Genomic DNA, 17,898 nt, shown 5'->3' on the forward strand with positions numbered 1-17,898 from the left:
TGGCGCGATCTCGGCTCACCGCAACCTCCGCCTCCTGGGTTCAGGCGATTCTCCTGCCTCAGCCTCCTGAGTAGCTGGGATTACAGGCACGCGCCACCATGCCCAGCTAATTTTTTTGTATTTTTAGTAGAGACGGGGTTTCACTATGTTGACCAGGATGGTCTCGATCTATTGACCTCGTGATCCACCCGCCTCGGCCTCCCAAAGTGCTGGGATTACAGGCTTGAGCCACCGTGCCCGGCCATCATTGTCTTATTTTAAGAAATTGCCACAGCCTCCCCAGCCTTTTGCAGTGTCTACCCTTGTCAGTCAACAGCCATCAGCATCAAGGTAATACCCTAACTCAAAACGGTTACAACTCTCTGAAGGCTTAGATGATTGTTAGCATTTTTTTAAACAATAAAGTATTTTTTACAATTAAGTTATGTACCTTTTTAGATATAAATTTGTTGCACACTTAATAGACTACAATATAGTATAAATATAACTTTTGTGTGTACTAGGAAGCCAAAAAAATTGTGTGGCTCGCTTTACTGTGATATTTGCTTTATTGTGAGAACCAAACTCATAACGTTTCTGAGGTGTACTTGTATTAATTTTAAAACTAAACGGTATCTTTGTAACTGCCTTCAAATTGATAAGAAATGTAATTAAAGATTAGTATCTAAATGCGTTTTGGAAAAAATTGTCCTTTAAAAATATTTTAAATGTTATAATGGGCGTATTAGTAGTATTTTGGTTACTGGAAGGTATTGTGTTTAAGTAAAATTGCGAATTCATTCATCCAACAGTTGCTTAAATATCTGTTCTAAAGCTGGTATTGCAGCAGTGAGCAAAAGTATTTCCAAGAGCTTTGTTAGTATGGGTAGAAGTAATATAGTGATGGTGTATGTGTGTCTGTGTGTGTGTGTGTGTGTGTGTAAAATAGTGTTTCCAAATATGTGGGCTTTGGCTTTGGGTTTTTTTTCTTATATCCATTAGGCTTACTGGATATAAGCAGTTGCTTACATTTCTTAAAGGATGGCTTTCTATTGAATTTCCCATTTACATGGCATAGCTTTGCATACACATGGCACAGGAGATGCAACAATGCTGCGTGATCCTCTGACTTTAAATCCTTCTGCCTGTTCTCTGCGTCTCAGCTGTCCAGCCTTCTATATGGTGCTCCTAACCCAAAGTTCGTTGGTGGATTTTAGGGGTCCACAAGCTTCGTGAGTTAGGTATAAAACTTTGCCTGTGTGTATGTGTTGGTGAGGGAGAGTGCCCATAGCCTTCTAGAAAAGTTCATGAATTTCCCCTCTCCAAAAAAATGTTAGAATCCTGAATTATTCTTGAAGCCTAGGACACTAACCTGATGTCAAAGATTTGAGTACTTTACTCCCAAACTGTCACTGGTATGTCAAGTTTTTTCCAGAGTATTTGTTAGTTTAATATGAAATTCTGTCATGTGGCTAATTTTTAATTGAATAATGTAGAGACTGCAGCTCTTAATGTTATTAGTGTCTTCCAACTTTACTCAGGTTTGATTTATTTATGCAGTGTTGATCAAAACCTGAATACTACTCATTTATGCAAAGAAAAAGCCTTTTGGATTTTTTACTCTGCTTTCAGAAAATATAGCAATTTCCCATAATGTTTTTTAAAATAAACTTTCCACAACCTACTTTTTATAGAAAATAGTAAAATACAGTAGTTCTACCCCCTTAACCTCAGGGAATACATTCCAAGACCACCAGCAGATGCCAGAAATGGCAGATAGTACTGAACCCTGAATATACTATGCATGAATTTCTTTTTCCTTATTCATAGTTTTATCTATAGAAGATTCCTCCTTCTTGTAGATTTTTGCAACCTCAGCAACCAGTTTTTCTTCTTTCCTTAAGAACTTTCATATTTTCACTCAATGGAAGTACTTTATGACTTTCTTTTTTTTGGCACATTCAAATTGGCAGCATTACTCCTTTTTGCACTTTGGGGCCATTATTAAGTAAAATAAGGATTACTCAAACTGCATAAATACTGTTATTGCCAAACTGCAAGTCAGTATGATAACTGAGATGGCTACAAAGTGATTAATGAGCAGGGAGTGCATACAGTGTAGATTTGCTAGACAAAGTGATGATTCATGTGCAAGTTGGGATAGAGTGGAATGACAGGAGATTTCACTGTGCCAGTCAGAACTGTGTGCAATTTAAAACATATGAATTGTTTATTTCTGGAAGTTTTCATTAGTATTTTTCTGTGGTTGACTAGGGAAAGCAAAACAGCAATTAACCAGGGACTACTGTAGTAAGAACCCAACAAACTAATTTTTTTTCCTGTAAGTTGTTTAGAAGAGATGTAAATCAAAGGGAAATTAAGTTTATTTTAGGCATTTAGTCAGAAAGATAATTTCTGAGGGGAATACTTGTGTCAGTATTCCTCACCTATTATGTTTAGATAATCCTAAATTGAATGTTTATTTACAATGTTTTGGTAGATCTGTAATACTTGCTTTTATCAGTGTATATAGTATATATTTATACTTTTGCATGCTAAATCAGGAAAGTAAACCAATACATTAGTAGTATTTTAGGAACAAGAGTTTAAACACAAAATCTTCTTGGATAATAATCAGGAAAAAATCGTCTATCAATTGCATGTAGCTCATTCTGCCAGATATTTTGGTTTCAGTATGGTTTTATTTACAGGTGGTATGTTTTTATCATAATGCTAGGTTGTAGGACTTTGTGGTCAAATGAGAAAGTGCTCAGAGCATAGCTAATTACCAAAAAAAATAAAAAATCATTCCAACACATTTACTTGAATGTGGAAATCTGCGTATTACTTGACAGTAGCTGTTTCAGGTTGTTCTTGTATTGCTAAAAAGAAATACCTGGGACAAGGTAACTTATTAAAAAAAGAAGTTTAATTGGCTCATGGTTCTGCAGGCTGTACAACAAACATGGCTCCAGCATCTGTTTCTGGTGAAGCCTCAGGAAGCTTACTAGGAGGACGTGTGCTGAAGTAAAATGTTAATTCATTTATTCATCCAACAGTTAGTACGTTAGTACCTGTTCTAAAGCTGGTATTGCAGCAGTGAGCAAAAATATTTCCAAAAGCTTTATTAGTACAAGTAGAATAATGTGATGATGGTGGTGTTGGTGGTGGGGGCGGGTGTGTGTGTGTGTGTGTTTGTGTGTGTGTGTATATATATAAAATAGTGTTTCCAAATATGTGGGTTTTGTAATATAACCAAACATGACTATATTGCACACTGAGCTTATGAAAGGGTTGTGTTAAGAATGAAATCATTTTATAAACATCAAAACAACTCATTCACAATGGATAAAAAAGAAGCCTTTCACATTTAGTCAAGTGAACTAAGGCTTGGACTCTCTTTAGTAGGGGTAATGTTGGGAAAATTTGTTGAATTCAGAAGAGAACTCATATCTAGAGAGAGTTTATGACCTTAAATAATTGTACTTTTATGTTTTGTCCAATATGCTTTGCAAAATTGGAGACTTGAGGAAGGCTGTTCTGAAGTGTTTTTCAGAGAGGTTTTTAGTAGCAGCAGGTGGTTGGGAAGTTTAGTCCTGTTCCAGTAATTGATTCAGTTAAATATGCATAATATGGAGTCAATTCAGTAAAAAATGTAGGGCTGTGTTATTATAATGACATTAATAAAATAGCCCCCACCCTTCGCTATCAAAATCCATCCTAATCTGGCTGGTTTGGTGCCAAGTGGTGGCATTTTTTTTTTTCACTGACAGTTAAATGACCACCGGAAGAATTTTGGGCCCTGTGACTGGATGGGACTTCCAGGCCATTGGTGGGGATTTCAGAAATCTCCCTTGTTTGGCACCCAGTGACCTGATCTGAGGAGGTATTTTGTCTGGGAAATGCAGATCAGGGACTTCTTGACCTTCCTCTTCCAAAACTGGATCGCCTACTATTTCTTGGCCTGGTGTGGTCTTCTGCTTCATATTCTTGCCACCCTACCTTATCCCCAGCAGAAAGTAGTAACTTTAACTGGTTCCACCAAGCAGAAGGAGCCAGTTGTCTTCTGGCAGTGTGTGTTGTTTCTGGGTTTTATTGTATTTGAAATATTGATTCTCTTACTCTTGGAGCTTGAAAACAATCTACATGTGTGTGGCAGGAATATCAGCTATTTGTCTTCTTCTAACCCTTGATCACATTGGTAGGTACAGTTTTTAGTTCAAGCCAAGTTGTTGAATAAGTCTGTGTAAGGCTCTTATCTTGAGCTGCATTTCATAAAAGTTGTATTAATTGTTTAATTATTCCAGATTTGAATAGCATTAAAGGTTGGGTTAATTTAAGGGTTGTCTTCAACATTTTTTATTCTTAAATTGAAATTTCTGAAATTACAGTTGACCCTTGAACAATGAATGAGGGGATCAACCCCCTGAGTAGCTGAAAATCCTCGTATAACTTTTGACTCCCCCCAAACTTAACTACTAATAGCCCACTGTTAACTGGAAACTTTACTGATAACATAAACATTAGATTAACACATATTTTGCATGTTATTTGCATTATATACTGTATTCTTATAACAAAGTAAACTAGATAAAAGAAAATGTTAAGGAAATCATGAGGAAGGGAAAATATATTTACTATTCATTAAGTGAAAGTGGATCATTATAAAGGTCTACCCTTTGAAAAGGAGGCTAGGAGGCGTTCAAAAAGGAGGGGTTGTTCTTGCTGTCTCAAGGCTGGCAGAGGCAGAAGAAAACTCACATATGGGCCCATGCAGTTCAGACTTGTGTTGTTCAAGAGTCAACTGTACTTCACTGCTGGCGTGCAAAAATGAAGTCTGAACAAAATTATTAGTACTTCAGTAAAGATTTTCTTGTATTATCTAGAGCTTACATGAGGTGTTTGGTTTTTTTTTAATCAATTCTGTTTTACACGTATCATCATGTATTTATGGAGGAGTGATCTTTTAAAAGATTCCCATAGACAGGTGTCCTCCTAGTTCTGTAGACTGTTCAGTGATTCCTTTTCCAGGGAGTATTTACCCTGCTGCAAAAGACTAGCAAGCTACTAGGTGTAAAACAAATCACACAAAAGCATTTTCTTTCCCACATCTTGCAGGTTTATTTAGACAAGTAAGACCTTGTTATATTTTAAGTGGCACTTACCTGCCTAACACTCTCCAGTGCTTTGTCTCACGCTTAGAATCTAGACTTTTACTATGACCTGTGGCTCATATCTGGCTCTGCCTGCTTTCTGATTCTCTCTCATGAAACTCTGTTCTCTAATAAATTGTGGTTCTACTTGGCTTCTTTCTATTCGTATACATCAAGATCCCTCCTGCCTCCTTTGTGCTTATTGATCCTAAAGCTCTCCCCTCAGATCTTCAGCACTGACTCAAGTATCCTCCAGTAAAGGTTCTTTCCTTACCAAGCAGCCTAAAGTAGTCATTCTGACATACTTTGTGTTTTGTGATCAAGGGTTAGAAAAAGACAAATGCAGGTATTTGTGCCGCACACATGTAGATTGTTTTTAAGCTCCAAGAGTAAAAAGCATATACTTATTGTGGTTTTTTGGCCCCAACAGTTCTACTTTGTTGTCCTTTTTAATTTACTGTGTTATATTAATTAGCAGAAATTGTCTTGCTTTGTCCTTGTTGGTTTGCTCCCTAGATCATAGACTCTGTTACTAGATAGACTGGTTTCCAGTCCTCCCTCAGTGTATTAGTCAAGGTTTTCCAGAGAAACTGAACCAATAGAAGATGTGTCTAGAATGAGATTTACTTAAGGAATTGGCTCATGCATTTATGGAGGCAATAAAGCCCTATGATCTGGCCGCAAGCTGGAGACCCAGGAAAGCTGGTGGTGTAGTTCAGAAGCGTGAGAGGTAGAGAGCTGATCGTATGGATTCCAGTCAGGCTCTAAGGCCTGAGAACCAAGGGCAGATCAATGTCCAGCTCAAGCAGTCAGGCAAACAGAGAACGCAGCCTTCCTTCACCTTTTTGTTCTATTCAGGTCCTCAGTGGATCGGATGATACACACATTGATCAGGGCCATCTGCTTTACTCAGTTTACTGATTCACATGCCAAAGTCTTTTAGGAAGTCCTCACTGACATATTCAGAAATAATGTTTAGCCAGGTATCTGGGCATTTCATGAACCAGTTAACCCATTTGTGCCAGAAGCTGCAAATTTTTTTGTGAAAAATCAGACCTTGGCCATGACCTTGAACAGTAGGATATAAATAATTCCCACAAGCTTAGCGTTCCAATTATGAAACACTAGGCATAAATGGATTGTGTTGACATGTAAAATTCACCATCACATTCAATTACCTTATTAGATTGTCATAAAGATTGAGTTAATATATGACAAGCACTTAAAATAGTGTCGTGCACATAGTAACAATATATGTGTTACATGCTATTAATAATGTCATTACTATTATGATGGTAGTGGTTTTGTTTGTTCTCTTCAATTCTGCATCCTCATTGCCAAAAATAATACTTGGAGCTTAGTAGGTGCTCACTTAATATTTGTTGAATGAATTAAAATGATTTAATAGAATAAATTTCATATGTAAAATAATAGAACCTAAATATTTCTACTTGTGAAATGTGTATTATGTTGTACTTTATCACTGAAAACAGTTGATTTTGGTAGTGCTCATATTACTTTTGTTTTTAAAAAATGTATACATTTTATATGATTTTTTAAAGGTTAAAATATGAATGTTGCATTATGTAAGCATATTTTCATATTTGAGAAATAGAAACCATTTTTTGAGAGAAAAATTGCTGTACTGTTTTTCAGAAAGTCTGGGGTAAACATTATTAGTTTATAGTTGAAATTACTTGCATTTTGAATCAGAGGAGTTTTTATTTTTAAATTTCTTAACTTTTCACATTTTTTCCCAAAATGAAATATACCCTGAGTATTCTCATTCCACACCACATCATGTCTTAATTATAGCAGCACTGAAAATTGTTTGATTGGAATCTGTCAGACTAAAGATCAACTTTCCCTGTATACAATAAATCACAATGCTTTTGCTTACATTATACAGATTTTTGTTTTAAGGTATGAAGCTTCTCTTCATTAAGTAAACTTTCCTTTTTTATTTGATTTTCATTTTTTTTCCTCAGATAAGAAACCAGTCAATTATAAAGCATAAGACTAATCTGAAGTTACTTTTATTCTAAGTAGAAATGTACTTTACAGTATCTCTGTAATCGTCTGTAGCCAAAGTAGTATTAATTTTCATCAGATTTCAAGACAGTTTCATTACTTAGAGTCACACCTTTTATGTATGCACAATGGACATAAGTGAAGGTTGGGTAAGGAGAAAAAAGCCGAAGCCATTACTTGACAACACGTTAGTGTTCTGACCTTAATATAATAGTTTGATTATCCTAAGTTTGAAGTTTTTCTTCCATGCTATAGACACTAAGTTGAATAGGAACGTGATTGGCCCCTAATGTGTTTTTTAAAGGTAGTATATATAAACTATTTTGTCTTTTTAAGTTTTATGCACTAATCACTGAAGGCTATTGTAGACATTCTTGAAACAATTGTTTTTTTAAATTTTTCTTTCTTTTGTATTTTTTACTTGAAACAATTTCAAATACCCCAGAAATAAACTCAGAAGTAACCAAAATATCAGTTCAGTAGAGATCCATTCTTTAGTTTTTTAAGTTAACGAGAACCACCAACTGTGGTGGCTCATGCCTATAATCCCAGCACTTTAGGAGGCTGAGGCAAGATGATTGCTTGAGCAAGAGTTCAAGACCAACTGCAGCAACATAGTGAGACCTTGTCTCTATAAAAAATAAAATAAATTAGCTGGGTGTGGTGGCATGTGCCTGTAGTCCCCAGCTGCTCAAGAGACTGAGGTGGGAGGATCACTTGAGCCTAGAAAGCTAAGGGTACAGTGAGCCGTGATCATGCCATTATATTCTAGGATGGGTGACGGAGAGACCTTGTCCCCGCAAAAATAAAAATAAATTGACTAGAACCTAATGAAATTGAAATTGAAAAGCACCAGACAATACTGACTCTAATTTTTACTCTTGCAGGGATTTTTCTGTTCAGTAGGATGCATTTAAATGGGCATTGATCATAAATAGTTTTCCACATCTGGCTAAGACCCATTGAGTATTTCCACTCATACTATTATCTGTTAAGTCAATAAATTTCTGTTTAGAGTCAATTAAATTTTAGTGGCTTATGGCTATTTTTTTAGTAGAAAGGAATCACTATTTTATTAAAAGTATAAACTTTAATCAAGAAAACTTGATTTTTAGGTGAGTGTAATGGTCTAGTTAGCTGACTTTTTATTTTAATCAGTGGTTATCCAAAATGTATTTTTATTTGCCTAAATTATTTTCTGCAAATTCTTTCTGACATATTAGATCGCTCTCTTGACTTAGTAACATTTAGTTTATAGATTGAAATATTTTATTGATAAAAGGTTTACTAAGGCATCATTTATAAACAGTATAGTTTAAGGTAGAGGTTCTCAACTGGATGTGATTTTTCCTCGCAGAGGACATTTGACATTGTCTGGAGTAATTTTTTACTGTCATGACTTGGAATGGGAGGGATGCTGTTGGCATCTAGTGAGTTGAGGCCAGGGATGCTGTTAAACATCCTATATATAGTGTACAAGACACTCCCCCTCCTCCAAAGAGTTACCTAGTACAAAATGTCATAGTGCTAGGGTTGAGAAACTGGTTTAGAATCAATAATGATTTGTGCCATCATTGCACATCCAAAAAAAAATTTATCATAGACACTGAAGATAATTTCAGAAGTACGTTGACTTAAAAAATCAGAATTTTTAAAAATAAGCTTTTAGCTCTTGAGCTGATTGCTTTGAAGAATATTTATCTGGGCATCTAGAAGGTTATTTTTTAAACATTATTTCCTGCTGCTGCTTAGTTACTGCACAAAAGTGTGGACAGGACCCAAGCATGATAGACTCTTGGAGTGATTCAGATGTGCGTAATGATTACCATGAAGTTACATGTTGTTTGGTAGCAGTGAAGGAAAATTATTTGAAGGGAATAGAGGAAGCCTTAGTTGAACCAAGTAACTCTCAGTTCATGCTGCCCACAGTGAAGACAGATTATTTAAGTTAAAGACAGTGTATATATTTTGTTATTCTTTCCTTAACTCTAGGTTCTTTCATAATCCTAAATGTCAACCCAAGCAGCTTGGATTTTTTGTTTGCCTTAGCTGATGCTAGCTCCCATTTTTCCATAGCCTTAAATTTACAGGCATTCTCACAGCACTTTCTATCTAGATCTCAGTAGTATGTTTTGCCGTAGTTTGTGGGTTTTCTCCTACCAAGTACTTGTTCACACTGTCAGAGGTTATCAAAGTGCATTCCATGCTTTAAGTTAGGGTAGATGGTGTATGTTGGAAAATGCAGTGTACTTTGGCACCAAAGCCTGGGAGAAAAGAAACACGTATCTCTTCTTGGACTGTTGACTTAAAATTAAGTCACATCTTTTAAAGGTGACCTACTTACAATTTTATAGCATTGTGAATTAAAATTTATCCCAGAGTCATTATCTATACTTTTAGCTTTGACTTTTACATTCACGTTTTTGTTTTTAAAGATTTTCCTTTGGCTAGAAGTGAAGCTCTTGAATACATTTTTTTATTGTTATCATTTTCCCTTGTAGGTCTACTTCCCCAGCAGGACAGCATCATTCTCCTATATCTTCTAGACATCACTCATCTTCCTCACAATCAGGATCATCTATTCAAAGACATTCTCCTTCTCCTCGTCGAAAAAGAACTCCTTCACCATCTTATCAGCGGACACTAACTCCACCTTTACGACGCTCTGCCTCTCCTTATCCTTCACATTCTTTGTCTTCTCCTCAGAGAAAGCAGAGTCCTCCAAGGCATCGCTCTCCAATGCGAGAGAAAGGGAGACATGATCATGAACGAACTTCGCAGTCTCATGATCGACGTCATGAGAGGAGGGAAGGTGTGTACTGTACTTTGATTTTTTTTAATTGAAAAATTGGACATCCAGCTTTATTGCTGTAATAAGAGATGGAGGAGGACAAGTCTTCCGTAACACTTAGACTAGAATTCTTGAAGGCAATAGGAGATGCTTAACAGCATGGTAACGTAAGCTGTTAGGTATATATGAGTTGGTATTTACAGGTATGCTAAGTTGATGCTTTCTTTAGTTAAGATGTTCTGCTGAGTATAGTACTCTCTAGTTCGAGAAATTTTTGGCCATCTGTTTCTTAGAGCATCCTTTCCATTTGCTTAATGTCTGTTGAAAACAAGGAAATGAAGGGAAGAAAAGCAACTAATCAAGGAGCATAGTTTGAAAGCATCAGAAGTGTCTTGATAAAGGAGTGAGGGCTGGGGGGAATTTCGGAAGGTCATTGCAAACCAAGTCATCAGATTTCTAGGTCGTAATGAAGAAGTACGCAAAGCAGCTTTTCTTTCTAGGTCCCTGAGAATTAAGTTAACTTTGGATTTACTACTCCCTATTCAAGCTGAGGTTTTATTGTTACCTGCCAATAAAGCCGGTTTAATGGCTCTCATCTCTTTCTATACTTCTTGTCTAAGCTTCTTGTCCTTGTAGATTTAACTTAAGTCTGTTTTCTGACTTCTCCTGTTTTCATTTTTAACACAGTGAGTACTTGGGAAATGTTCACTTGCAACAACATTTCTATTTAATATACATTTTAAGTACCTCTCTGTGAGTGGAGTACAGCAGTCTCCTATGAAACATGTTGAATTTAGTATTTTCTTCCTATCAATAGTGCAAGCAATAATTAATAGGGGTCTTTTATTCAAAAACATGGCAGAAGAGAATGATATTCAAGAAAATAGGTAGAGACTGGAAAAAGCACCTGTTTGATAAATTTTTTTTTTTAATATGTGTGATTTTGATACTAGGTCAGCACAGCAGTATTTATGGAACATTGGTAAGATGGGAAAATTCTCTTACATTGTACCTTTCTGTAAATTGTAATAAGATATTTAACAACTAGAGTTGACCAGGAATATAATACATATTTAATGACTACTTATTGAATGAAAATTCCATTATTATTATTAAACATACTAATGAAGGGAAATAATAAGCAATTGAGTCTCATAGGAATGCTTGTGTTAAGAGAGGATTACGTTACAAGAAGAATCCTTCTGGTAATAAACCGTATGTGTTTTAAGTTCTTTGTAAGGAAGATGTCTGTTTAACCTTCCATACAGAAAATTTAGCAGGCAGTTGCTCCTCTCTGTTTAGATGTCACTTTTTGAAATAAGGGTAATTTCAGTGGAAGGATAGGGAGGTAGGTAAAGTACAAAATACAGTACCTAGACGTATTTGTAAAGACAGATGGGCACATCATGAGAAAGATCTGGCACTAAGTGAACACATTTTCAGGAACAGTTGGTATTGGGGGAGGAGTAGAAGTGAAAGGAGCAGAAAGGGATGGAGATATATCAGATCTTTGCCTCTTGCTTTTCTCCTTAAACAGCATGTGTGGATATGGATATGTGGACAAAGGAATTGGTGGGGGAGATAGGTTATTGATGAGGGTCTAAGGGCCTTGTGTATACAAGATATTTGGGCCCATGAAAAAGTCTGTGGGCCTCGGCACCAGGGACAAAGAGAAAAGGAGGTAAACTTAGAATGTTTTGGGCATGAGGCTGCTAGAGCTGCCAAAATAACGTCAGACTGGGGCAATTCCGGACTGTAAGAACAACTTGCAGAAGAATCTGATAAAAAGCAGGGTTTATTCTTTGGGGTTCTCTTGTTAATTCTTTGGCTTCATATCAGATTTGTTATAATCAATTTATGCCCTTTCTAAATATATGTAAAGAGTAGTTTCTAATCTTTGCAAATTATGGGATTGACTAAGCCATCTAAGCTTTAGGCCTCTATTTCTTTATAATAAAAAGACATGGTTGGTTTAGATAATCAGTGTGGTTCATTCCAGCTTTTTAAAAGTGAGGGTTTTTTTTCTATGAAATTCTTTTTCATTTTTTTGTTTGTTTGTTTTAAATAGAGAAAGTCTCATCTTACTATGTTGCCCAGGCTGAACTCAAACTTCTGAGCATGAGCCATCTTCCGACCTCAGCCTCCCAAGTAGCTGGCACTGTAGGTACATGCCACCACACCCAGATAGAAAAATGCTCTATGTGGAGAAAGCTTTAAAGACTTGCATACATGAGTGTTATACCATTAGACAGCACAGGAGAAGAGAGTGAATAACAGTATCTCTTAACCAGCTAGCTTACTAACCATAGGTTACCCTCTAGTACTGAAGTAGCTTTGAGGAGGTCACATATTGTCTAGACTAGCCTAGCCTAATAGTTGATAGAAGAAATTAAAGTAACTGAAGTGTCTCTGTCTGTATCTAAAAGTGGCTTCTGAAAAGTAAGCCATCAGTGATAGATCAACTTGTTTCAGCTGTTTAGGATCTGTAAGTGTAGGTAAGTTGGGGCAGAGGAAATTCATGTTCAGAGTTTATCCAATGAAGAATATGGTTATCAAGTGTTAATTATCTGTGGGATTTTAGCTTCTTATTTATTTATTTATTTATTTATTTATTTTGCAAAGAACATGAATTGTCATTGTAATGAAATTTTTAAAGTTTTGTATTCATATGTTGTCTAGTTTCCTGAAACTTTGTAAAAGCAATTACGGTCGATTTCCAAAATTGCATTACAGAGACTAGGGGCAAACGAGACAGAGAAAAGGACTCAAGAGAAGAACGAGAGTATGAACAGGAACAGAGCTCTTCTAGAGACCACAGAGATGACAGAGAACCTCGAGATGGTCGGGATCGGAGAGATGCCAGAGATACCAGGGAGCGAAGGGAACTAAGAGACTCCAGAGACATTCGGGATTCAAGGGAGATGAGGGATTATAGCAGAGATGCCAAAGAGAACCGTGACCCCAGAGATTCTCGGTCCACTCGTGATGCCCACGACTACAGGGACCGTGAAGGTCGAGATACTCATCGAAAGGAGGAGACATATCCAGAAGAATCCCGGAGTTATGGCCGAAACCATTTGAGAGAGGAAAGTTCTCGTAATGAAATAAGGAATGAGTCCAGAAATGAGTCTCGAAGTGAAATTAGAAATGACCGAATGGGCAGAAGTAGGGGGAGAGTTCCTGAGTTACCTGAAAAGGGTAAGGTTTTTGACTTGCCAGTGAACTGTATCTTATATGATCACATAGAAAGTATAAAATCTCCTAAGATTTCTAATGTGTTATTTCTTACATTTGTTAACATTTCATCACAGTAGTTTTTAATTAATTGAACTTGTAATTTTCCTTATAAATTCCTAATTGGAATTAATACTTAAAATAGCAAAAGATAAATGGAGCTTGAGCTAGACCCCCTGATTTAATTATATCCAGTCATGCCTATCATCTTGATTGATGTGGAACACTAAGAAAATCAGTATCAGACAAAAAAGTAGAATCACAAGGAAGTTAATTTCTGTTAAATAGGTATAAATACGATAAAAATGTTCATTAAATTAAAGTAGAATTAAAGCGGTGCATTTTCAAAATTGTTGGCATTAGAAATGACTGGTTTGTGTGTTCATCAGTATTTGTACTTGCTTCAGACTCTGTCAATCTGTCATTATCTTGAGCCATTTTTCTTTTCATAAAAAGCATTTGCCGTCACCCAAGTGACTAAAATATATTTGTAACTATTTCCAAACTGCTGAAATTTAATTATCATGACCTCTGTTTTCCTCCACCCACTGTTCTCCCCTCTCCCCAAACACTGATCAAATGCCACTGTGAACATTTGTTTCCCACATCTGTTAATGAAAATTTTCACATACAGTTTAATGTTGTCATTAACTTTGATGTTCTGTGTTAGAACGTTTTCACTGTAAACTGTATTTAAGCAATAATTTATACCCATTTTTTTCTTTCATTATATTTCTGTGAATTCGATATGAAGAAATAGTTTTTATTTTTTGTGTTTTTTGGGGGGGTAGATTAATTTTAATGCGTCTTATTATTTTATGATTTTATTGTATGATTTTTGTAGAGAGGGAAAACTGGGACTTGGTGTACTCAAGTCAGTCATTGGACACCTTGGGTGTTCTGAATCGTTGCTTGGTACTCTTTTCAGGAGTGATTACCACACTTTGGAATTTTAAATATATATATTAGCAGTCTTTAGGAGGAAAGATTGGGACTGATGAAATTTGTTGAATAAAGTGTATGTGCTAAACATTTGTGTGAATATCCTTTGTTTAGGCAGTCGAGGCTCAAGAGGTTCTCAAATTGATAGTCACAGTAGTAATAGCAACTATCATGACAGCTGGGAAACTCGAAGTAGCTATCCTGAAAGAGACAGATATCCTGAAAGAGACAACAGAGATCAAGCAAGGGATTCTTCCTTTGAGAGAAGACATGGAGAGCGAGATCGTCGTGACAACAGAGAAAGAGGTTTGTCAAACAATTTTATTAAATCGTGAACAACATCAATTGGGAGAATTGTTTTTTACTTTTTAATGTAAAATATATTTGAAGACTTTTGCTTGATAACATACTTGAAACTATTATATATATATTCATATACTTGTTGTTCACATGGTTTAGGAGGGATTATGTTAATAGTTAGTAACCAGTACCTACTGGCAACAAAGTGCAAAAACCGGGTGCCCTGCTGTGTGTCTTTCATCTTAACCAAATAGCTTATAAACCTTTAAAGAATGTAGATGGTTCCATTCCAGGCATTTCTGATTCAGGAAATACCTAAACCTTCTCATCTGAGTATCCTGTCTACTCACTCATTCACTACGATCAATAGAATTTTATAAAGACTGCCGGAAAGAAGCAATTTAAAAAAATGATGATAAAGCTGGGGATTGTTTAAAGAAATATTTTATTTGTATCCTATCCTAAGAATATATGATATTTGCTTTAGCAAATTTTACATTCTAATATGTCTTAAGCTACAACTTTTTCTGTTCATCTATCAGATCTCTTAAATCAATTTTGAAGGAAGATTACTAGGAAGCACTTAAAAAGGGTTGTAAATACTTTCTTTGGCAAGCTTTTATTTCTGTACTTATTAGGACCTTTAAACATTTAAGATTTTATGGAGGTCTTACTAACCTTGGCTGAAGTAAGGTTCACTATAATGCTGAGATTAATATAGCTTGAAACTTGATGGCCCAGAGAATTGAATATTGCTATCTTACTATGGGCTGAATCAAAGCGGTAATATTATATCTTGATTGGTTAGTGTGAAGAATGAAGTTTCTAAGACATCATCTACTTTGGGAGCATAGATAGGATTAGAAGCAGCAGAATTGATTTGGTTGAGTTCGTTAAGGTAAGCCTAATACATCTTGGTTAAAAGATGTTTAGAATTTCCTTAGTTACAGATAGGGCTGGAGTTTCTACGTCCTGTGTTGATAGCTGAAATTATGTCTTCCCTAGCACTTTTACAACTTACACATCCTCGTGATTCTCTTCTAAAATCTCTTTTTTCCTTTGTTTCTATTTTCATATCCTTGCTCAGATTTTTCTCATCTCATGCCTGAATTCAATAGTAACATTTGGTTTCAATCTTATGGTTAGTTCAACAACATTTGGTTTCAATCTTATGGTTAGTTCAACCACATGCGCTGATATTTTGCTAGGTGCCAAGAACTTTGAGAGTTGCTTTAAGTATATTCTGACTTAATCTTTAGAATAACCTTGTAAGTGTAGGTATGATAAAATAATTCATGTTTTCACAATTTTGGGGGTTAGATCTAACAGAAGTAAGATTACAATGTTACAGAGAAGTGGGTTTCAGACCTGGAATTCAAACTCGGGTCTTCTGAGTTAAAAGTTCAGTTCTCTATTTTAATTTCACTGTAACTACTTCAATAATTATCAGATGTATGATTGAAATAAAAATATATATTTTGGAGGTTAATGATTTTTTTTTTTGCTCTGAGGCTGAGTTTCGCTCTTGTTGCCCAGGCTGGAGTGCAGTGGGACGATCTCAGCTCACTGCAACCTCCACCCCTTGGGTTCAAGTGATTGTCCTGCCTTAGCCTCCCAAGGAGCTGGGATTATAGTTGCACACCACCATGCCTGGCTAATTTTTTGTATTTTTGGTAGAAATGGGGTTTTACCATATTAGCCAGGTTGATCTAGAGCTCCTGACCTCAGGTGATCTGCCTGCCTCGGTCTCCCTAAGTGCTGAGATTACAGGTGTGAACCACCATGTCTGGCTAGTATTTTACAAATACTTGTTGAATACCCATGCTAGGCACTTTGCTAGGCACTTGAGGTACAGTAATTCTTGTGCTTGTAGAATTTAATGGGAGAGGGAAGAACTCCCCACCCAAAAAATAAAAATGTGGTAAATGCTACTACTCTATAAAGTTCTGTGAGAAGACAAAGGAGCAAACACAGTTCTGAGCAGTTCCAAGAAAGCTGCCTAAAGAAGTAACATCTGATTTAGGGCCTGAAGTATAAAAGGGAACTGCAGAAGGAGCACATTACAGGGAGAGGGTACAGCATATAAGACACCAGGACTGAAAGAAACATGTACTTTGAAGTAGTAAGGAATTATGTTATGAGATTAGAGTCAGAGTATACTATAATTGGCAAGGTAGAAAAGAAGCCAGGGAAAAGGACTGATGAAAGACTATAGGTCAGATAGTAGATGACCTAAGTTTAGGCTAGTCGGGCTAAAAATTTGAATTTAATTGCCTTTCACTGCCTACAATATAACTGCTTTTAAGCAGTTGGAAGAAATAATTTTCATGAAAAACATATTAAGAATGTTGAGAAAGATCAAAATCAAGGATACCAATTAGACTATTGATGACATAAGTTTCTAAGCAGACCTGATTAAGGTCTGAGTTAATAACTGTAGATATGGGGACAGAAAAAGAATAAATATTTTAGAAGTGAAGCTTGGATATGGTGAGACTTAGACAACTCAGAGATTATCAGCTTTAATGAATCAGTATGTCATCTGTTAAAATAAGGAAATATGAAAGTAGAAGCACCTCTTTGAATAACATATTTTGGGGAAAGATAGGGGAAGATAGTTTAGACATGTTAAAGTGTTGTTCTTATATTCTTTCCATTTTCCTTCGAAGAAAGTAGCATTGTTATTTTGGTTGAGAAAATAAAATATATCTCCCATAAAAACATGTCCGAATAATCTATTTGCTGATATTGCTGTAATTAGAAATTTGAAGTATGATTTATTATAAGTTAAGGTATTGAATTTGTTTCAGATTGTCTTGTAATGTTATGATGTTGGTATGACTTCTACAAACTAGGAATTCAGACAATATAAAAGATGGTTAGATAGCATTCTAGGAATCCAAAGTATGATACAGAAGAACCACTTCAAATTTAAGCTGGTTTCAGCAAAAGTAAAAGGGTTTAAGAAAACTGATTTCTAATGCATCTACCATCTCTGTGACATTGGCAGGTCAACTCTGGACCATAATTTCTGTTTTTAAAAAGAAAGGGGGAGAAGCAACTGTGTAGGATTTCATTTGGATTTAGCTTTAAAATGCTGTGATCGTTTGTATCTGGGTCTATAACCTCTAAAATAGTAAACATAGTGAATTCTTGTCTTTTTAATCAGTGATTAGGAAGGGAAACCCAAAATACTATATTGAACCCTTCCTGGAAACATCCTAAAATTATTCTGCTTAATGAGTTGATGTTAGATGTTCCACTTAACAACCTGTTGGCCATACTGTACTATGATCTTTATCGTACAACCAGTAGATATAGTATGTAAATGGAAACATCACAGTAGCCTAGATCAGACCACAGTAGTTGTTTTCAAAAATGGCTATCTCTTTGAAACAGTTCATTCCATTCTCTTGTACATTTTTTTATCCCAGACTAATTTTCTGCTCATTTGGGTATTTGGGCAGC

The 17,898-nt window shown here is 35.8% G+C and overlaps 1 protein-coding gene across 6 annotated transcripts in view; it reads left to right on the forward strand.

Annotated features, from left to right (window-relative positions):
* ZC3H13 (zinc finger CCCH-type containing 13) overlaps nt 1–17,898 on the forward strand; it is an 84,701-nt gene that overhangs the window by 46,761 nt on the left and 20,042 nt on the right. For all 6 annotated transcript variants that reach the window (XM_003934357.3, XM_039473279.2, XM_074387735.1 and 3 more), the window contains exons 9-11: nt 9,665–9,975; nt 12,688–13,152; nt 14,245–14,436. In XM_003934357.3, the coding sequence (XP_003934406.1) occupies nt 9,665–9,975; nt 12,688–13,152; nt 14,245–14,436 (968 nt within the window). The remainder of the gene's footprint in view (nt 1–9,664; nt 9,976–12,687; nt 13,153–14,244; nt 14,437–17,898) is intronic.

The sequence above is a fragment of the Saimiri boliviensis genome, chromosome 16 (assembly GCF_048565385.1).
Source record: "Saimiri boliviensis isolate mSaiBol1 chromosome 16, mSaiBol1.pri, whole genome shotgun sequence".
Lineage (NCBI taxonomy): Eukaryota > Metazoa > Chordata > Mammalia > Primates > Cebidae > Saimiri > Saimiri boliviensis.